This window comes from Tiliqua scincoides, chromosome 3 (assembly GCF_035046505.1).
Source record: "Tiliqua scincoides isolate rTilSci1 chromosome 3, rTilSci1.hap2, whole genome shotgun sequence".
In the NCBI taxonomy this organism is placed as follows: domain Eukaryota; kingdom Metazoa; phylum Chordata; class Lepidosauria; order Squamata; family Scincidae; genus Tiliqua; species Tiliqua scincoides.
In genome coordinates this window covers 29,805,656-29,828,869 of record NC_089823.1, presented here as the reverse complement: position 1 = coordinate 29,828,869, position 23,214 = coordinate 29,805,656, and the positions used below count along the sequence as shown (strand labels likewise).

General features: G+C 42.9%; 1 protein-coding gene across 1 annotated transcript in view; it reads right to left on the bottom strand.

Moving 5' to 3' along the window:
• Nucleotides 1-22,855, bottom strand: part of B4GALT4 (beta-1,4-galactosyltransferase 4) — a 34,281-nt gene extending 11,426 nt beyond the window's left edge. The window contains exons 1-5 of the mRNA XM_066620084.1: nucleotides 22,776-22,855; nucleotides 10,882-11,062; nucleotides 6,477-6,952; nucleotides 4,457-4,689; nucleotides 2,230-2,420 (exon numbers count right to left, since the gene is read on the bottom strand). Coding sequence (XP_066476181.1) covers nucleotides 2,230-2,420; nucleotides 4,457-4,689; nucleotides 6,477-6,750 — 698 coding nt within the window. The 5' untranslated portion in view covers nucleotides 6,751-6,952; nucleotides 10,882-11,062; nucleotides 22,776-22,855. The remainder of the gene's footprint in view (nucleotides 1-2,229; nucleotides 2,421-4,456; nucleotides 4,690-6,476; nucleotides 6,953-10,881; nucleotides 11,063-22,775) is intronic.
• Nucleotides 22,856-23,214: the final 359 nt, after the last annotated feature.

Genomic DNA, 23,214 nt, shown 5'->3' with positions numbered 1-23,214 from the left:
AAAGAGTTCTCTAAAGTTGAGAGTCTAAACCTCCAAAATGTGAGCACAGTCTGATGGTCTCTCCTTAGGGCAATAACAGATCACCAGTGGCGTAAGGGAAAAATCCATTTTGCAATCACCAGTTGAACCAATTCAACCACGACCTTCTAGCATGCAATGAGCCATCTTTGGCACTCTTCAGAAGGAACAAGAACTATGACAAACAAAAGGTTGCACCTTCAATATATTCCCTGAAATCTCCCATTCTTCCCCAGAAAAAGTCTTTCCACCTCAATCAGCCAGAGTAGAATACATCAGTAAAAGAGCACATTATAGGAGTATGGAAAGGCTCCTTGCCTCTGTGCTTAATTGGACTTGGCTAACGAGTTGCCAGCCACTCCTAGAAAAATAAAATAAATGCTCTTGGAATTATGTCAGCTCCAGAGTAATATGGCGCAAACGTGTGCTGTGTTAATAAGAGGTGCTTCTCACCTGTTCCTCATCAAGCCAAGATCCACAAACTTGGAGTCCTTGCCTTTTGGCTCAGTCTTTGAAAGAAAAGGAGCAAGACTGAATAAGTTTATCAATGAAGAGTGAGGTTAAGCAGACTTTCCTCACTTGTAGCATGGCATTGGACACTAAGGAAACAAACATGTCCCAACCTACAGGAAGTGGCTCTGGATAGAATAAAGATACCTATTGTTTTACAGCTGATGCGAAAAAGTGCTACCATTTTAATATACCATATAACACACCACAACAAGCAGCCAACCCTTCTGTCTGACTTGGCCAAGTGCTCTTTCTGAAAGAAACCACAGGCATATCAGACATCTTGTAGTGGGGCAGACTATATCATTGAGCAATGCTGAGACTTAAAAATGGAACTATGGGTTTTGAACAAGGTCACAAGATCCACTTGGAAGGTAGAGGAGAAAAAGAGTCTAGCAGAATTAAAGTGATGCTGTGCTTCAACAGCTACCTAACTTTACATCCTTCAACCTAGGTGAGGCTTCTGCTACAAGCAGGCAGGCCCACACCTGCCAAACAAACATAAGAACATAAGAACATAAGAACATAAGAACAGCCCCACTGGATCAGGCCATAGGCCCATCTAGTCCAGCTTCCTGTATCTCACAGCGGCCCCAGGGAGCACACCAGATAACAAGAGACCTCATCCTGGTGCCCTCCCCTACATCTGGCATTCTGACTTAACCCATTCCTAAAATCAGGAGGTTGCGCATACACATCATGGTTTGTACCCCATAATGGATTTTTCCTCCAGAAACTTGTCCAATCCCCTTTTAAACATTTGTTACTAACTAGAGACTTAGCATGTCAATTTTACTACAGGAAATACAGGAAATTAAAAAAACTGCTTGACTTACAAATTTTTTATTCCAAGCTTCTAGTTTCAGCTAAAGGAATCCGGGTGTACATATGAACATAAGAACAGTCCTGTTGGATCAGATCAAGCGTCCATCTAATCCAGCTTGCTGCATCTCACAGTGGTCTATCAGATGCTCTGGGGAGCACTCAAGATAACAAGATACCCATATCTTTTTGCCACTCCCTTGCATCTGGCATTCAGAAATGCCTCCAAGATGTCAGAGATTTAATTCAGCAAGGATTTCTAGCACAGTGGAAGAACTACAGGGGAGTCATAATATCACAGCCCAATCCTAACCTGTTGTGGGGCAGCCAGGCTGCATGGCCTGAGCTGTATCTAGTGCAGATTAGGAAGGGGCTGAAGGTCTCCTCAGTGTTGCAAATTGCTATAAGGGGATATTTTTCCCCTTACCCCAAGTAACATCACAGCCTGTCTTATGGTGTGACTTGGACCTCCGCCAGCTGACAAAAGTCCGAGCAGCCCCATTAAGGTTGCCTGGCCCAGTAGGGAGGATAGATATGGTGGAGGAGGCCTCCACTAAACCGCCCCCATCCTGGACCGAATTCAACCCTATTCTGCCCTCCATCGCCCCAAAACATCCCCTCCTTGCCCTGTGCCAGCTGGCGCAAATTGTCCATTGCGGCCCTGGGATGCAGTATCGGCAGGGCAGCACAGACCTCCCCACCAGCACTGCTGACTGCTCTCAAGTCATCACGAACTTGCCTTACAGCTCATTTGCAACACTCAGGCTGGTGCAGTAGCTGCTGTGCCAGTGGAGCACTCCTTTCAGTAGCATATAAGCTGCATGTGAACCAATTCTGCTTGGAGATGCAAGACCTCTCTCCCAACTTTTCCTTCCCTACCTGTAGCCTGTGTTATTTCTTCCCACTACCAGGTGCTTTGGTCGATTATGATCACACATGTAAATGTTCAAGTCATTCTCTGGTAGCAAGTCCACATCGTGGAATATGAAGCAGTCCCAGTTCTCTTCCTTCAGGGCTTCCAAGTATCCCACATTCAGCAGCTTTGCTCTGTTAAACTTGGCACTGTCAGCCTGCAAAACAAGAAAAAGAAGCAATGCACGGCGGACCTGTTAAACTACTAAACAACCTGTCGTCAAGCACATTTACAATGCTTTTTGCAGTTCACAGCAATTATACAAAAAAAAGCAGCCTGAAGAAACAGGAGCTGTGACGTGCGAGATAAGACAGGATACTATATTTTAAATCAATAAAGTGTTCCTGTTGCAGAAAAGTCATGCAGATCGAGAGGCAACTCTGTGTGAGAATGAATGTTTCTGTGTGCATTAAAAAAAAAATTCATTTATTTCAGCGTTTCTCAAACTGTGGGTCAGGACCCACTAGGTGGGTAGTGAGCCAATTTCAAGTGAGTTCCCATTCATTTCAATATTTTATTTTTAATATATTAGACTTGATGCTACCATGTTATGTGACTGCATTTGGGGAAATGTTACAGACCTGTACTTTTAACCAGCTATTAGGTATATTCTTTTAACTATGATAGTAAATGGGACTTACTCCTGGGTACATGTGGGTAGGATTGCAGCCTAGGATTGTTAAAAATGTTCCTGCATGATGACATCACTTCCGGTCATGACATCACTTTCAGTGGGTCCTGACAGATTCTTATTCTAAAAAAGTGGGTTCCGGTGCTAAATGTGAGAGAACCACTGATCTATTCAGTTCAGGAAATGAGCATTGTGGTGTAGAGATATACTTGTACATCAGCTATATACACAGGACACTGCTTCTACATATGGGCCCCACTTGTTGAACTTATCAATTTTAAGTCAACAATTAGCTGAAAATCTTCTGTCAAAATTTTTCAACTCAATTGCCAGTTTAAATTCTGTAACTCTAAGGGAAGACACATAGGCTCTCTGGTGAGCAGACACACTCATAAAAAACATTCAGGACACTTCTAGCCCAGCAGTCATCAGGCCAAGCAGGAAATAACGATTTTAAAAAAGACATTTTTTGGTAAAGAACTCAGGTATTCTCTCTTACATGAAATTAGTTTTATTTAAAAATTACTGACAAATATTAATGCTGCACAATTGCTTTTTTAAAAAGGTAGCCACCCTGCGTGTTTACCATACTTCAACTAGCAGACATGCATAAAGGTCAGTTTAGAATGAGACTGTTGCCACACATTTGTTGCTTTGTCTCTTAAGTCAGTGGTAACAAATCACAGTTGCTTTATTTGTATATTGATTTTTTGCATATGATGCTCAAAGCAGTTCCCAAGTAGTAAATGACAAAATAGAAGCTGACAGCACAAGCCTATGCATGTCTACTCAGAAGTAAGTCTCATTACATTCAGTGGAACTTACTCCCAGGGAAGTATGTATTGGATTGTAGCCATACAGTGTAAACACATCATTAACAATCCTATGTCTATATAAACCTCCTCCAGAGCTTTATAAAGAGATATATCACTTACATTTGTCACTATCTGACCCAAGAGGTCAGTTGTGTAGGCTAGCTTCAAGGAATGAACAGAGTGCAAACCAGAGATTTACCAACAACAGAACATTTTCCCACTTATATTAACTACAGAGTGCAATACATTTTCACCAAAATGAAAAATGTATGACTAAAAATCACCACCTCTAAAGAGGCAAGAAGGGAAATTCTCTGTGAGAGAGAGATCTGCACAAGAACGTGAAGCAAGCAAGCCCCAGGATGTGACTAGGCAATTATTTGAGCAAGACACATTTTTCATGGCTGGCAGCTTTGACAATGCTCCAGCAACAACGCATGAAGTTAATTTGCCACCTGCTTTGTTTAATTCACTTGATCTGCTTCAAGTTCTTGCAGCAGCAGACGCAAGAAACTCAACAGTACTGGACAGCACACAAGCTCCTGTGCCAGTAGCACACCAAGATGAATTTTATTAGAGCAAGGGAAACAATCTGGGCCTTTAGGTGGTGTACAGATCACCATCTGAACAGACACAACTGTCCAAAGAGGTAGCCTGTGGCTTGGAGAAATGTCAACCACGTAGAAAGATATGGATTCTGTTCTTGTTCCTCACTAGGCAGCAAGCTTCTTTTCAAGATAGACTCACCTGGTGGATGACATAGATGCTGTAGTCCAGCTGCTGCCGCTGCAGGAATGGGTGAAGGTAGTCTAGTAGATACAGCAAATGTTTCTCTCGATTGCGGTGTGGGATCAATATTGCCACTCGCTGCCGAGCCAAGCAGTCTTCTGGGCGATGGCGGCCCTTGACTACCAGAGGATTCTCTTTCTGTACCTCTTTCAGACTGAGAGATGCTTTAAAGGTGAGCTTTCTAGGGCTCTCTAGGGGGAAAGGCAAGTTGTCAAGTCATTTCTGTACAGCAAGTGATTGCAAGAGCTAATTATGTTAAAGCTCTTGGCACCGCTCAGCCATTTTGTCAGATGGTGAGGAAAAGAGGTTTATGATGTTGCATTTGTGAATTAGCACTTTACACCAAAAATGTAAGTGTAGGACAAGTGCAGGTGGTAGGCCGTGTCCTCCCCCACCCAGCCTCTGCCTCAGCATGGGTATCCGTCAAACTCTCCCAGCCCCTAGTCAGATCTGATTCAAGGGCTCTCTGGCTTTCCCTGTCCTTGCTACAGTCTTTACAACGTAACATCAGATCTGGGAACCAACAAATGCAAAATCTAAAAAAGGAATGCTGAGAAAGTAAGACAGCAGGGAAGCACCCACAATAAGCTGAAAAATGGTTCATTAAAGCCAGATCCGTAAGTTACTGGTGTGGCACAGGAGCTGCTTTCCCACTCTATCTACCAACTTCTGAACAATGGAAACATGGAGGAAGTTTCCATATCAGTTCTGTTGGCAGCACTGATGTGGGAACATCGCACATGATCTGGCCTTCCTATGCAATTCATAAGATGCTGCCTTATATGGAATCAGAAAAAAAAGCCCCAGAAACTCTGCTAGGTGCAAGAGTCAATTTAATCAGAAAACATTAATTGCAATTTGCAAGTCCCTGCATTGGGATTGTAATTGGTTTCTTCTTCTTACACTCTATATTCACAGAGTTTCTGGTTTGAAGAGGGTTTTGTTTGTTTTGTTTTTGCTTGTGGTACTCAATCCCTTTTTTGCTTTTGCTTATACCAAGTCAGACAGTCGGCTCCACCTAGCTGAGTATTGTCTACACTGACTAGCAATGATGTGTATAGTCATATCAGGATTTCAGACAAGTATCTTTCTTGGAGATGCCACAATAGAACTGAGACCCCACTGCATGCAAAACATGTGCTCTATCACTGACCTACGGCCTCTCCATATTACTATATTCAAACCTGATTGAGGGCACCCAACTTCACCCTACAAATTCCACCACTACTCCTCCTCCTCCTGCTCCCTGGACTTGAAAAGGAAGATAGAACCAATGAGAGACATGAGGAGTGTGAATACTCCAAGGCATTCTAGCTCACAACCTCTCATCTATTCCCTTCCCCTCTTCTATGGGGTAACAGCAGCAGCAGTGGCTGGTACACCACCAGGTAAGGGGGAGTGGGAGTAGCAGCACCTCAAGTGCTGACAAGTCTTGGAAAAGACCTGACTGCATTCCAATAATTCCAGTAATGCAGTGGTTCCCAAAGTGTGCATCGTGAAGCCCTGGGGTACCATGGCACAGTCATAGGGGCACCATGGGATGTCCCTAGTGGCTCCTCCTACTGGCTGTCCTGGGTGCCACCATCTTGGATTGTGTGAGATCTTGCATGATCCAAGATGGCAGTGTCTAGCTGAGCTGAGAAGGCTGCAGGGGTGCTATGACCCTGATAAGTTTGGGGACCACTGCTTTAATGGCCACCAAAATGGTGACATATCAATCATACTTGAACAAGTGCTTAAAGAGCTTTATCCAGAGACAGGCATTCAACATCAGGCAGTACAACAAAGGAAGCAGAAAGGATTGTTTACACATGCTAAAGGGGATTTCTTTTGTGTGCAGAAAATAGAATGCGTTCTCTGTGCAGAACATGAATTCAACTCAAGGATACAGGAACAGATCTGCCTGGGATTTTTGGCCTTGAACGCTTGTAGCCAAGAGAGGTATTTCTTTAGAGACGAGAAAACATGAGTCACTTACGCAAGTAAGGAGACAGAGAGGGACAAGGGGATTTCATTGTGGCTTGTTGCACAGTCATTGTGGCTAAGCTTTTTGAATTTTCCTTTCGCTGACGTTCCATGAAAGTTGATGGTTTCCTGAAAATTGCTGACAGGCTTTTTGCTCGTGGAGTTTCATGCACAGTATCCACTAAGTAAGTGGAGGTGGCCCAGCCCACCAACAAAACACACAAGGAGAAAAGCATCAATAGCTTAATCTTGTAAGAGAAATGAAAGCTGGCATAGTTCAAGCCCATGGCCTTTCCTGGCTTACAAGCGTCTCTCTTGACCCTGTGTTGGATGTATCCCTGTCCAATTACACTTCAAGGAGGACAGCAGAAGCATTAAAGTGCAAGGAGAAGTCCTGAGATGCAGCATTCTGACAAGTCTCCTCTGGCTTTTGAATTCATGGCTTCCTACCTCATCAAGGAGTAAAATGCAGACATTAGAAGGGCCCACCTGTTCAAGGAGAGAAAGAAAAAAAATTATATTCCACTTCTGGCACTTGCCTGAATTTAGACTGTTCATCCCACAGAATTTACTAAGAGTAGCAGCACAGAGGGCAAAAATGCTATCCAAATGCTTTCATGCCATGCAGCCACTGTCAAGACTTCAGTTCTTAGCCCAGCATCTCTTCTATCTCTCCATCCCATGAATGATGCATCTTCTTGAGGAAGGAAGCAGTAGTATAGTGTAGTGGCACAGTAGCCAAGGAAACATCCTATACCAGCGGTTCCCAAACTCTTCTGTGATATGGGAGTAATACCTTACAGTCTGTAAGTAACCTGTAATTTACAGGTTTTCATAAGGACAATGACAAGATAACACACATGAGGTGATTTGTACATTCAGAAAACTATTATTAGTATTATTAGTATCCAATACCCAACAGAAGGGCAACAATCTTACACAGTGACTCCTGCAGTAGTAATAGATGATCATATTGAACACTTTTTTGCAACAGTTTAATTTCTCTCTGCATCCAGAAAGTGAAGCAGCCTTTAGAACCAAGGAGGACCAGCAACTTAAGAGAAGCTACTGGACCTCTCAGGATTCTAACAAGTGCCTATAAGCAGTAGCCTGGTTCTGCTAATTTCCTACAAAACAGTGAACTAAACCCTCCCTGTCTTGCTTTTCTACCACAAACCACTTTTGGGGGTGGAGGGTGAAAGTACCATTCTGGAGGGTAACTTCTGGCCATCTGCAGGACTCAGTCCCCGCAGGACTCAGGATGTGAGCTGTATGGAACCTGGGAACAATGGGGAATAAGCCACCCCAATGCTTAATGCTAGCAACCTCTTGACAGCAACCTCTTGATGTTGGTTAATCTTGGATATATGATGCTTATGTAGACAACTCTTCTACATAAGCATCATATATCCAAGATTAACCAGCATACACTAAACTGATTTAGATCTTTCTATCCTATACTGCCCCCAGAAGAGTTTCCTTCCTTCACAAACAGGTCAGTTTCACACCCAAAATCCCACTGTGGGCAACACAAAGAAAACTCTACAATTACAAAAAAACAGTAAAAAGGTACTGAGGAAAAAAAACTTATTTTGGACAATTTCATATTCTATTCCGTTTCCCACATGAGGGAGACAGAAAGAAAAGCTTGTAGACTTCTCCTCTAGTTCTCAACAGAGCAAAAAACAAGAGCAGATTGACACAATAAGCAACATGGGGTGGAAAGGGAATAAGAGGAAGTATGTGGCGGCACCGCATATCACAATCTAAAACACACTCTGTTTCCATGTCCCAAATGAGGACACTCATGCAAGATATTTGCAGTAGCATCTGCCTCTGAAAGTTAAGAAAACTAAGGATCTACCTGACATTGCAAGTGACACAAAGCTGCTCATCTTCTGTATTGCTTCCCCTCCCCACAATAATGTCTAACTGAAATCAACTCATAGCAAAAAGGTATCACTTGTGCATATCCCCTGTTCTTGTCTTGTGGAGCACTACTGAGCATCATTTGTACTACCAGAGGACAACCTCCAGCTTCACTTTACTAAGAAATGAGCTCATTAGAAGCCAAACACACACAGGGATAGGAAGCCAGCAAGTTTCAGTTGAAACAACGCCATCTCATTAACCGGCTATGCTAGAAGGAGAAGTAAACTTGAAATGCATAATGCACCATGCACAAACAGATACGGAAGGTTATGTGATTTTGAGGAATGCATTTCTCTGCCAAGAGTCTGGTATAGGAAAAGTAGTGAAAAATAAACCAGGGTCAGATCAGAAAAAGTTTAATATCACATAATTTGGAAGAGAAATAGAAGTGTTAGAAACTCTCAGAAATGCAGTAAGGTTTGAGAAGCTGGAAGATAACAAATAAAATCCACTGGAAAGATGTTCACACAGTACCATAGTAGGCTGGTTCACATGCAATGTCAAATCATGGCTTGGAATTACAATGACAGAACTTCAGTCTCACATGCTTCAATTAGTTAGTTCCTAGTTTGCCATTACATTCAAATTAGCAAGATAGGAGTCATGCTTACCTTACAATCCAGGACTGCAAACTATGGCTTGAAGTTTGTTCGCAATCCTGATTTCCCATGGTTTGCAAGCTTGAACGTAGTGGCAAACTATGACTTGCCGCAAACAAGGAACTAACTAATGAAGTTAGGCACACAAGCACGCTTCTCACTCTCGAATCATCAAACCATGGAGTAGCATTACACAATAACTATTCCACAACCTGGTAGCTGATTAACAGCCCAATCCTAGGCATGTCTACTCATATGGAAGTCTCACTAAAGTAAATGGGACTTACTCCCAGGAAAGTGTGAATAGGATTGGGCTGTCTAATCAAAGGTTGAAGTGGCAATTAACATGCTCTCACCTAACCTGATGCATGACATTATGAGAAAACTACAAGTTAAAGATTTAAAAAACTGTTAAGTTAAAGACAGATAAAGCTCTGTTTTAATTTGGCAGTAGAGGGTGTGTGAGTAGGTCACTTATAAATGCAGAGTACCACAGGAATATTGACAGCGCTATCACAGCAAGGTGCATATACTAGGCATATCACTTATGGTAATAAAGCCGTAGCTTTATACAAGATCAGCACTGTGATAATGAGACTACACCACCAGGTATGATAATGAGACTATAGAACAAAGTACAGCGATAACTTTCCCTAAGGATAACTGAAGTTTTCCGTAAGGATACCCTTTCGGAAGGATAACTGAAGTTTTTGTTCCAATTGCTGAATTAGCAATTAATTGCAATTAATCTTCAGTTACATATAGCTTTGGTATTTTTATGTACCAAGAAGCAGCCACACGCGGGAGAATTCAGGTACTCAAATCAGGCCACCAAATGGAAATGCAGATAGACTATGTGGATAGACTTGACAAATGTTTTGCTCCACAAATGAGCCATTAAAATAGGGTGTGGTTAAGCATTTAGAAATCAGTGTTTTACATAATAGAAGCAGAAGAACTATGAAGGCACATGCTACCCAGGCTGCCCTGGAAAATGAAACACAAAACATTGTAGACATAGATATGAGGGCCCAATCCTATCCAATTTTCCAGCATCAGTGCAGCCGCACTGCAGCCCTGAGGTAAGAGAACAAATGTTCCATATGTGAAGAGGCCTCTGTGACTGCATCCCCACCACAGGATGCAGTACATACCCCACTGGCATGGCTGCACTGACACTAGAAAACTGGATAGGATTGGGTCCCGGGTCAGCTCCAGTAGGGCACTGTTTTCTGCAGAACAGTACATTGGCAACCCCCTGCAGAAAGGGATTCAGAAAGACAACCCCCTTCAAAAGGTAGCCCCTTCAGTCTGCCTGCTGGAAATAACCTACCACAAAAGATCCAGAGCAATCTGGGTGCACATGAGGACTGACCGCAGGGATAAAAGAATAGAAAAGGTACTCAAGGGCACCTCAGAAAGCTGAAGAAAGCACAGATTGTACATTTGATGTATGTACTCCCCAAACAGAAACAGCTGCACTCCTGAAAGTACCATATCCAGATAGCACACCTAATAAACAAGGACTGCTGATGTGTTCCAGAGCAGGTCAATTGAAACAGTAACATAGACAGATATTATTTCATGTTTAGATTAGCAAAGAGCAGAGTTCAAAAAATTCTTTCCATCAACTCCTTTCTTGGCTTTCAAGTTACACTGAAATACAAATGACCAGAAAAACAGCTACAAGGCTCACAAAATTCATTATATGGGTTCAGTCCTTATCTTACTCATGATGATGTCCTTCTTCTGGTTCCCAAAAATAATTCAATCAAGCATCTGGCCAGCCTGCACCAGCATATACATGCACATCAGAGAGGCAACTCATGCACTTACCCCTGTTTTCTTACTATTTGAGCCAAGAGAAAGGGAGTGCTTTAGACTTACTTGAGCCTGCCACTGCTCTCCGTGTGGTGAAACTGTTTTGTTGTTATCAGAGCTAGGACGGCTCCGGTGCCAAGTAGCAGAGCACTTTTCAGTCCTGAAATCCAACACCATAAAGAACTCTCTGTTGCCTCACACAGATTCAGGAGAAGGAGGAGGAGTCCTCTTGAAACAGCAGCAACCACTGAAAGAAAAGTCAACAGTTTCAGCCTTTTCCTATTTAAAGTCACTCCCTCTTTTATGCTTAAGTTGAACCCAAGCCTTTCTCTTTCTGTCAAGGGAAGGAAACAAGCCACATCAGGGGAACTCAGAGAGCTGGAGTGGACAACACTCACAAATGCCTAGACAAGTGATTTCTGATGGACTCGTTTACTCAACATGCAAGTAGACCAACTGTGCAATCCTATACATGTGTACTCAGAAGTCAGTCCAACTGCATTCAGTATGGCTTACTCCCAAGTAAATGTGTATAACACTGCAGCCCAAGTTTATTCTGGCCCTTTAGGTTTTCATTCTTGTGAGAATTCTTCACCTACCTTCAACATCCTACTCCACATGCTAAGCTACACATTGCAAACTCTCCTCATACACTAGAAAGGTTCAGCAGGTTCCCAGAAAGACCAAACATATACATGTATGATTTCAAAGAGGAAACGTCTAAAAAAAGGGGGGGGGGATTCGTGAATGAGGTGTGAAGACATTCACATGACTCCAGGACACCTGTAAGGTAGTTCAAACAATAAAAGTTTAATTACAGAAACTCCACTTGCATGTATATCGCAGATTAGAGAAAGTGCTACTAACATGTTCAAAAAGATGCAAGCGTAGTTAAAGAGTCAAGAAAGATAGTAACAGGAAAGCTTCCTTTTAAACATGGGAATCTTTCCCAAATGAGAACAAAGGAAAACAAACTCTAATATCTGTTCTGTTTTCTTTTTCAATTTTTATTTTCATTTCTATTTTGTATTTCTGATTTACTGAGTTTGTATGTTTCAATTTCCAATCTTTTAAAATAAAACTATGATTTTTACAAAGAGAGATATAAAAAAAGGAAAACAAATTCTAAGGTGACCATAAGGTATGCAAAAAAGGGAATGAGAGGTGTAGATTGTAACAAAATATTGAAACAAACAGCAAAAACACATTTAAGTACATCAGAAGTTGTAAATCAGACAGAGAAGTGAAGATAAGAGACTGCTGGAGGAGGATCAGAAGATAGCAGAGAAGCTGAAGTGATTACAGTATTTGCATCAGTCTTCATGTGAAAGATGCTGAACAGATAAATGAATGGCAGGGAAGGGGTCCTCTCAGAAAGTGGAAGGAAAGTGAAGTTCTGACTTGAGAAATAACAAGAGCTGAATTTTACAGGCTAATTGACAAATAAACGTTTAACAAAGAACAAATCAACAACCTGCATACACCTCAGAGACCTTAAAGAATTCAAAGTGTACAATAGTTGATTGCTTATCAAAAATATGCAACTTGTCATTAAAAAGAGCTTCCTTACTGGGAGACTGCCTACTTTCCAATGCAACACTGAAAGCTTAGAAAGGGAATTTTGGAAATTGCATGCCCACCTTGCTGAAGAAGCACCTGTTTCTGCAAAAAGAAACCATGTGAGTGTGGCCTTCCAAAAAAGCTTTTGACAAAGTTTCTTTCCAAAGGATCATAACTAATCTTAGCAGTAATGGGATAAAAAGGTAGGTCTTCTTACAGAGCAGTAACTAGTTAAAACTAGAAGTAGAGAGTGGGGATAAGCTGACAGCTTTTACAAGTGGTGGGGTCCCACAAAAGTTTGCATCAGGGCCAATGCTGGTATTTAATATGTTCATAGGTTTATCTCGAATCCAGGGTGAGCACCAAAATTGCCAAGTTTGAAGTAATGCACACTTGGGCAAAGAATTCCAATTTGACTTCAACACTGACAGGGTCTGACTTACCAGTGACTAACCAGCAGTGGCTTACCTAAAGGGATTCCAGAGGGGTCAACTGCTTCAGGTGCCATGCCTGAGGGGTATCAGGGAGTACCTTTAGGAGACCTTCCAAGACCCAGGGGGATGTTAAAAAATTTTGTGCCCCTGAGTGCCAGATGGCATAGCTACACCACTGCTAACCAGCAAAGAAATATTGAAGTTGTGGCGGATGGTTCAATGAAAATGGCAGTGGTGGCAATGAAGAGTCAAATTCCATGCTGGGGATTATTAGAAAAGGAATCAAAATAAGATGACCAGTATCATAATACCTTTCCATATATCTATGATGCAACCACATTTGGACTACTGTGTACACTTTTGGCTGCCTCATCTCAAAAAGAATATCACAAAGGACAACCAAAATAATGAGACTCTGGAGCACCATATGAGGCAAAAATCCCAAGCCCTTTTAATTTTACCAACTGCAGGCAGTTGGGGCTCCCTCTGTGTCTTTAGCTTGCCATCCAATACAGAGGTCAAAAGCTCACTGCTTGATATTTTGCCGGCTTGTCTTTAAAAACTATTATCCTATTTGCAGTGTGATTTTTCATCTAACACACGGCTGTGCAAACAGTGGCCCAGGGGCCGGATCCGGAATCCACGTGGATCCATCCGCCTGGTGAGTGGACCTTTTGGTTCCGCCTGGGTGCTGCGCAAAGTTCCCCTTGATTGGGGGACAGGGATGTTCTGGGCAGTTGTGTCTGCCTGGTTGTCCTGTTGCAAAGCCTTCTGGGACTCCTAAGAGCATCCCTGTTCTCTGAATCAGGAGCATTTCACATGGCACCTGGACAGAACACTTGGATGCAGTCCAGATGGGAACTGCATTCTAAGTACAGTCACTAACTTGAGCACCACTGATCTAATGCATCAAGGTTTACAATTCAGTATATTGTCCCTTCCATTTTATTGTTAGTTCAGTTTCATGTCACACTAAAGTCATGTTAGGAGTAGGTGATTTTCCTCATTGGTAACAACAGATAGCACACACCTTTTCCAGGTTCCTACTTAAGAGAGAGTGTGACTAAATAGGCCATATATCTGTGACAGTTATATCAGACTGGGGTAGTTCTATACATTATAGGGCGCAATCCTAACCCCTTATGTCAGTGCTTTCCAGCACTGGCATAGCTGTGCCAATGGGGTGTGTGCTGCATCCTGCAGTTGGGTGTCACTCATGGAGGCCTCCTCAAAGTAAGGGAAGATTTGTTCCCTTACCTCAGAGCTGCATTGCCCTTACGTCAGTGCTGCAATAAGGGGTTAGGATTGTGCCCATAGTTACATATTAACTAATTTTAACTACCAACAAATATAATTACATGTAATGGTCTAACAAGCATATGTCAAGGTTGGTTATGCTGACACCCACTGAGTCCCTCTGGGGTCAAATAGAATCCTAGTTTAAATATGCCAAAGAGGATACACCTTTAACTGAGCAGAGGTTGACAGATAATACAGAAGGGAAGGATCCAGGAAGAGAGAATACACAGAACTGCATAGCACTGTGGAATCTATCACAAAAGTATTTTGTAGCACAATCCAATGTCTGTCTATTCAAAAGTCCCACTTAATTCAATGGAACTTAGGGCCCAATCCTATCCAACTTTCCAACGTCAATACAACTGCAATGCAACCCCCAAGGTAAGGGAGCACCAGATTCCCATGGCACACCCATTGGCACAGCTGCATCCATGCTAGAAAGTTGAACAGGATTGGGCCCTTACTCTCAGGCAAGTATGCACAGGATTGCAGATTCATTCAATCATACTTGAAAAAACAACCGTGTCAGGGTTGGAACAGACATTTGCAGTTGTAGACATTTGAAAGAAAAAGGCAGATAAGGGCTCTGGAGCACATAGCTACATCACAAAACAAAACTGATGCTTCCAACAGATTATATTATAATTAATCTAGTCTGAACTGGGATGACTGGGACACAGATAAATGATCAGAATAGAATTTCAATCAATATGATCAGTTCTTCCTACCCAACTTGGTGCAGATAAAATGATATCAAAGTTTAAATGCACACATGCATTTCTCAGCACATACATGAAGACCACATCATTCAAATTCTGATTTTATATCCAAAATCAGTGTAGTTATAGGCTATGTTTTATACCAGCTTTTTAATGCATGTGATTGTCTCATCTCTGCACTGCAGTTTTACTAGCGTCCATCCTACCCATCTCTATAGAAGGCCAGAGTAGGACCAAAGTCCAGTTGTTTTATATCACAGTGAGCCGAAGCCAAGCCAGCAGAATAAATCACAGATCCAAAATTGTAACTGGGACTAATCAAACACCTTGTTGGTTTATATAAAAGAAAGCAAATAAAGCTACATAATAGAAAGAAAACTGACAAAGTGACCAACACAAATTGCAGTAAGCAAAAATGGTGACTAAACACAGGCTTATTAGCAAAGCAATACATGTAAGACGAAACTATACTACACAACATAAAATTATACGCCTAGACTCCTTCTGCCCTTTACAGTCCTAAGCCTGCTACGTTACTTCCACTGCTACGCAACACACACCCCTCAAAAAGCAAACCCACTGGATACAGCAAAATCTGCCACAATCATCCACCTATGCCAGCTTCCTCATTCAGTCTAATAAGCCACCACATTAAATCAAAGGAAATGAATCACATTTATAGCTACCAGACTTGCTTGACTGTTTCAGAATGAGCTCCGTGGAAATGGAGTAAGACCTTCCTGAAGATGGAAATTTAGACCACCAAAAATAGCCTAAAAATCATCAACCCAAAGTTAATGACTAAATGAGTTTGCTTTTTTAAAGAAAAAAAGAAAAAGGAGAAGATAGCTAAGGCAAACTGTAGAAAAAGAAAAAAAATCTAAGAATAAAACAAATCCATAATGGATTTATTAAGAGGAAAAACTGAAATGTTCTGGTATCAGAGAAGCCAGGCTTAAAACTCAAGCACAAAATGAGGAGGGGGGAGGGGAAAACACTAGACCAAAATCAAATACAGAGAGATAGGAGAAAAAATCGTGCTCCTTTTCTGGGTATACCACTTTTATAGCCTCTGCTAAAAGCTTCACGCCCCATTCATTTTGATGGCCCCTGTTGTCATTTAGAAGGCACAAATTCCTTACTGTGCAAGTTTTCATTTGACCAATTACAGCCATTGGCCCCTCTGGGACAGAAACTGTCTTCATTAAAGAAGTTCCCCTTTGTTTGGAGGATCAACTATGTTCTCCAGGTCCCTAATCTGAGAAGCTGGAGCACTGCCTTCTCCACTGCCTCATGATAGCAGAAGTCCTCATGATAGCAGAAGGCCACTTTCTTAGTAGTCCTATTGTTTGAAAAGAAACTATTATCTGTGGGGTAATGATAGTCTCATGATAGCAGAAGGCCACTTTCTTAGTAGTCCTATTGTTTGAAAAGAAACTATTATCTGTGGGGGGTTTTCCCACAGTAGGTAGCCTTATTTGTGAATAGGTCAGCTCTTTCTAGCTAAGCAAACAAACCACTGGGTCTCAGTAGGCCCTTCAGGAAACCAGCTTACAGTTCCCTACGTCAAGTGACATGTCCAAGGTCTTTCTTGGACCAAATTAAGATGGGGTTGCAAGTAAGGAGAGTCAAATTCCAACTCAGCCAGGAAGCACACTGGTTACCCTAGATTACCCTAGAACAGTCACCACCTCTCAGTCTCACCTATACTTAGGCTTGTTGTAACAGGGGATGGAGGAGGCACTGTTTAAGTTGCCCTGAACTCCTTAGAGCAGGGGTGCCCAAACCCCGGCCCTGGGGCCACTTGCAGCCCTCGAGGACTCCCAATGCGGCCCTCAGGGACACCCCAGTCCCCAATGAGCCTCTGGCCCTCTGGAAATTTGCTGGAGCCCTCACTGGCCCGATGCAACTGCTCTTAGCGTGAGGGCGACTGTTTGACCTCTCGCATGAGCTGTGGGATGAGGGCTCCCTCCACTGCTTGCTGTTGATGCAGTAGCGGCATGTCTGCAGTCTGTGATGCAGTAGCGGCAGCAAAGAAAAGGCCAGCTTTGCTTTGTGCAAGGCCGTTCATAGGCCTTGAGCTATTGCAAGACCTTCATTCATTCGTGTAAGTTCCACCTCTAGTAATTTATGTAAACTTATGTAAATTTATTCAAATTTTAAATGTAAATTAATTCTTTTGTTCTCCGGCCCCCGACACAGTGTCAGAGAGATGATGTGGCCCTCCTGCCAAAAACTTTGGACACCCCTGCCTTAGAGCAATGGTTCTCGCACGTTTAGCACCAGGACCCACTTTTTAGAACCTGTCAGGACCCACCAGAAGTGATGTCATGACCGGAAGTGACATCATCAAGCAGGACAATTTTTAACAATCCTAGGCTACAATCCTACCCACACTTACCAGGAGTAAGTCCCATTTACGGTCATTAAAAGAAAGCTACTACGTATGCTGGTTAAAAGTACAGGTCTGTAATATTTCCCCAAATGCAGTCACATAGCATGGTAGCACCAAGTCTAATATATTAAAAATAAAACATTGAAATGAATGGGGACCCACCTGAAATTGGCTCGCAACCCACCTAGTGGGTCCTGACCCACTCTGTGAGAAACACTGCCTTAGAGGAAGGAGACATAACGCAATTAATTTTTCAAATGACACACAAATGAACGTTGGTTCAGACAATTCTTTTTTAAACTGATTCATTCTGAAAAACGAATAAGAATATTTTCTTGTTACACATTGTTCTAACTGCATTTCTAATAATTTTGCCCCTGCTAATTCAGCCAAGATGCACCTAAGTGGTGCTCCTCTTTGATTCAGCTGTTCCAATCCACCCCAGCATTGTGTCTTTTCTTAGCGGTTGTTGCTGATGTCTTTTGTGCCTTTTCTTTTAAGATTGTGAGCTCCTTTGGAACAGGGAATCATCTTTTACATTTACTTTATGAAGTGCTTTGTGAGGTTTTTTTTTACAAGAAGCATTATTTAAATATTTTTAACAATAACCTATGACAAGTGTCCTTTTCAGCTGTGCATAGGCAATCCATCACTTCATGTTACCACTCTGATAATTAGTAATAAACTCTTAAAATGTTCTAAAAACTCATAAAATGTTCTCAGTCTCTCAAGGAAGTACACCATACTTTTGAAAGCTTCTAAATTCTACATTCTCTTGTCATACCAGATCAAATAAGAACAGCATCTGGTTGACAAATGTCAAGTGGACAGAGCAAACACAAATGTTTAAATGAGGTTTTATAAGGAACCTTGAAGATGTGGAGATTTCATTTTTTGTTTGTTTATAGCTTTCAGCTGAAAGCACGCACACACACCCCATTCTTCTTACTTAAATCAATGCGACGTTCTACAAATTAGTTGTAACTCACTTATCACACACATTTCAGTGAGAATGAAGCACAACGAAAACTGCAATTCTATGCACACTTACTTGGGAGAAAGCCCCCCTGAATACTGTATAAAGAAATGCACAGGATCAGGCTGAATGTCTTTTTGACTTGAAGAAAGTGCTTGCAATGCAAAAAGCAACCATTACAGACATCATAGAATAGACAACAGCAAACATCAGTCTTTCGGGAATGATACCAAAGCCTCCTCTCTGCTGACAGTACGTTCAACATTGTTTGATGTACACAGGGCTGTCCAATTCATGTGGCCAACTGAAGCACTCACCTCAGGCACGAGACGGATGGGGGAGCACCTATCTGTCCACCTACTTGTCTCCACTGCTCTTCCTTCTCCTTCCACTCACTGGATTGAGAAACAGGGGGATAGTGAGGAAGAGAAAAGATGGAGAGCAGAGAATGCTGAGCTGGATAGTGGGAGGAGCAGAGGCAGACATCATCAAATAAGGGAGATAGCATTTGAGATGGTGTGTCAGGAGGTCTTGGGCTGGCCCTGGATATACAAAAGCTACAACACTAATCATGCTGATTTGGAAGGAAACCCTGTTGAGTCCCACACCCCTTTCAAGTAATCATGCGAAGGATTGGGTTATAAGGACGAGTTAGTAGCACCAATCCTGAGAAGAAGTCAAGCTCTCTTCTAATCTCATCCTCCCCCTATAATAGCTGCTATATGCTTTTGATCATAGTGAAAACTCAGATGGTTGGGGTTGTCTTACATGCTCCTAAAGGTATCTGGTGGGCCACTGCAAGATAAAGTATGCTGGACCACATGGGCCTTTGGCCTGATCTAGCAAGGCTCTTCTTAATCCCTTTTTTTCTTAATCCCAGGCAGGAGGTCTGGTCTAGAGGGTTGAGCCTCCATTTGCCTGAAGATATCATCCAAAGGCCGCCAGTTCGAGGCCACCAGCACCGTGAATGGCGAGACTTTGAAGCAGCTGACAAGCTGAGCCGGATTATTCCATCTGCTCTGAGCATGGGAGGATGGAGGCCAGGATGGAGGCCAGATCAGAATGAAACATCTGAATTGTTGTAGCTCTTGAAAGATAGAGCCTTCTTTCAATTATAAAAATCCCTACAGAGATTTAAATTAGCCTGCCTATGTAAACCGCCTTGAATAAAGTCTGAGGAGAAATCTGAAGACCAAGAAAGGCAGTATATAAATACCTGTATTATTAATTATTAATGATCCTGAGCATGGAATTGGCCTTCCTCACAGCCACAGCACACTGGATCAGCACTTTCATCTAGTTGTCCAACACTGCCCCAAGATCTCTCTTCTGATCCATCACAGACAACTCAGAACCAATCAGCATATACAGGTATGTGAAATTTTGATTTCTTGCCCCAATGTGCATCTCTTTACACTTACTTACACTGAAGTGCATCTGCCATTTTGCTGCTCATTCTTCCAGTTTAGAGCAAGGGTCTCCAAACTTTTTGGCCAGAGGGCCACATGAAATATCTGGCATAGTGCTGAAGACCAGAAAAAAATTTAAATACAAAATTTAAATAAATAAATTAGAGATGGAACTTAGATGAATGAATAAATGAATAAATGGGCTCATTCACACAGACTCTCCAGCCCTCAGAGCATCCTCCAGGTGCAATCAGAGCACAGCTCTAGTCATGTTCAGTCAAGTGGGCCAGAGGCTTTCAGAGAACATAAGAACAGCCCCACTGGATCAGGCCATAGGCCCATCTAGTCTAGCTTCCTATATCTCACAGCAGCCCACCAAATGCCCCAGGGAGCACACCAGATAACAAGAGACTTCAACCTGGTGCCCCCCCTTGCATCTGGCATTCTGACATAGCCCATTTCTAAAATCAGGAGGTTTTGTATACACATCATGGCTTGTACCCCATAATGGATTTTTCCAGAGGACAACAGCCTGGCTGCGGGCCGGATACAGGCTTGCTGCGGGCCGCATCTGGCCCCCGGGCCAGGTTTTGAAGACCCCTGGTTTAGAGAGATCCTTCTGGAGCTCTTCAAAATCCCTTTTGGACTTAACTACCCAGAAAAGTTTAGTATCATCTGCAAACTTGTCCACAAACTTGGCTTATTCCCGATTCCTGGTATGTTGAAAAGCACCAGTCCCAAGATCAATCCTTGGGACTGTCTGAAGTTCTGAAGAGTGTCACATTAAGGACATCCCTAATTACCCAAATTTATCAGAAAATCCTATGCACCCTGTCAGAATTTTTTGGGGAGTACAAAGTTTCTTTTGTGCCCCCTCCCAAGGGGGAGGGGAAGAGTAAAACAGAGCAGAGGAAGGGTGGCGACAGGAATTGGCAGAACAGAGGCAAAACAATTTAGGGGGAGAATGGCAACAGCCTAAAGTCTTAGGAACCAAGTCTACCAGGTTTCCCAATGCAGAGCCCATGCAGCATTAGCAACTAGTCCCAGTAATATGGAAAACCAAACACACTCTTAAGCCTCTCTAAAATCTTTAAAAGACAGAAAATAATTGCAGAAAATCCTTATATTTAGGCTCACACTAGAATGGAAATTGTCCTATGTGTACCAAAACTTGCTTCTGCAGCAGCTGTACTCCCACAGCTGTGTCCCTGAGCTCCTATACACTCCTTCATGGCAAGCAGATAAACAAGCTGAAGGGCTACTCTAGCAGGTCAGTTTCCTTCCATATTTGATACTATATCATGTATGCATTCCTCGGCCTGGTGCTTATAGTTTGCAGCAGCAGTAGCTACCGCCATAAGCCCACATTAGTATCCCCCACATCTCACGCTGGCAGCAAGTCCAGGTGAGATTGGAAAATGTAAGATCCCCAGAAATTTCTGGACCCCCTTCTTTGGCTCCTGGGCCCAGGTACAAATTGCCTCCTTTACTCACACAAATACTTGAACATTTTAGCAAGTTTCACAACATCACCCAGTTAACAAAGACACTCTGGCATTGCATCAGATTTAACTGTAATTTGAAAAAGAAATGGGAACACACCTAACTCTTTATTGGGTGGAGGTCTTAGAGCTGAAACAAATATCTGGAACAAACATTACACAACTCAGCCCCCTTAGATTTAAAATGATTCTTCCACATAATAAGCTTATAATGAACAAGGCTCACACATTTCAGATACAAGTATTCCTTTTTAGCATACAATGTATTTGGCTTTCTGCCTTACCCAAAAGATTAAAACTTGGTAATTAGTGTTTCAAAAACACAAAGTCTCATTCAAAGTCTTTGAATAAAGTTACTAAAACTAAAAGGCAACAATAATCCAAGGGAAAGACTGCTCCATTGTTAAAATGTCAGACTTGGCCAAGTGCTCCCTCAATTTGCATGACTAATTTTTCAATGGGCAGTCACTGAGCAACAGGTTAAATGTTTGCTTACAGGAAAAAGGCCAAATCTGACACCAAAGCAATTTTCTGCAAAGGGTGTGTGCCTATCATTTCTTTGCCTACATATAAAATATGGACACACCAGATCCACTAGAGTACAATAAACTCTGCAAAGTTTGAGAGATTCAAATGCATGGTGCAACAATCCCACATTTCCACCCACCCCCTCAACAGGGAAATATAATTCTCCTACAACAAACATTTGCACAATCAGAATGCAAAACCTGATCTCTTTTGATTTAAAGGGCCACCATTTATTTTTAAAGGTGCATCCCTTACTCCCAAACTACACTGCCCCACAGAGAATTATTGGCATCTTTCCCTCCAAGCTTCATAGTATTCCTGTCAGCTGCACTTTTCCAACTAAATTTAAACTTGACACCCTGTTCAACTGTGTTCACATACCCACCCTAAGCTACACCAACAAGGGCTACCAGATCAAATTCAGAGAGAAGAAATCCCAGAGACTCACTTGTTCTGTGGAATGCTAGAAAGATAGCTTTTAAAAGAAAAAAATATGCCTTGAAAAGTACTCAGCACAATCTGTTCAATGGGACATTTTCTAACCACTTTCACCAGTAATACAAGGCAGATCCCATTCTTACCAGCATCCTCTTAGCACCTAGGACTCTTGCAAGATGGAATGCTGTTCTGCTGATTTAGTGGGGCTACTGGTATTGTAAGCAGCACACACTGGTCTGGTCAGGAAACACTAAGGCTACAATCCTATGCACATTTTCCTGGGAGTAAGTCCCATTGAAGTCATTGGTACTTACTTCTGAGTAGATATGCATAGGATTGGGTTGTAAGATGCTGTCTTTACAGCCTAATCCTATGCATAGTATACTTGCTCATAAAGAAGTTTCCCACCAAGTTTCTTTGAGTGACTCCCATGTGAACATGCACAAGGGGGGGGGGGGAGACCTAAGCAATGCAGTCCTAGGCATGCATCCTCAGAAACTGGCCCCATGCTACTTGATGGGATTCACTCCCATGGCAGTGTGTGGCAGGTCTGCTCTGCTTTCCTGGGAGTAAAGACCACTGAATACAGGGGGACTTACTTCCGAGTAAGCACTGTGTGGAGCCCTAGGCACAGAAGCAGGCTGCCCTCTAGCCAAAGGGGCTGACACTCCAGGGAAGCGCATGCAAAGCGCATACTTACCAGGGAGTACACACAGTGCGTGGCAGGGCTGCTCTGCTTTCCTGGGAGTAAAGACCACTGAATACAGGGGACTTGCTTCCGAGTAAGCGCTGAGCAGCCCCAGGCGCAGAACCAGGCTGCCCTCCAGCCCAGGGGCTGACACTCCAGGGCGCTCGCTCACCAGGGGGACTTTCTTCCACGCGCAGGCGACCAGGGCAGCAGCATCACCACCGTCCCGGAGCCTCAGGGCTGCTGTGCCCGCCCAGGCGCCGCCACTCCATGCCCAGCACGCCCCGCAACGCGAACTTCCTCCCTCCCGCTACTTTCCCCGCTGTGCGCACCAGGCTCGGGTATCAACCCAAATCCCCCGCCAACCACAGAGGCGCGGGGCAGAACGGCCGCCTCCACGACCACAGAGACGCCTCCTTTTTCGGATAGAGCGTCGCCGCGCTGAGGCTGT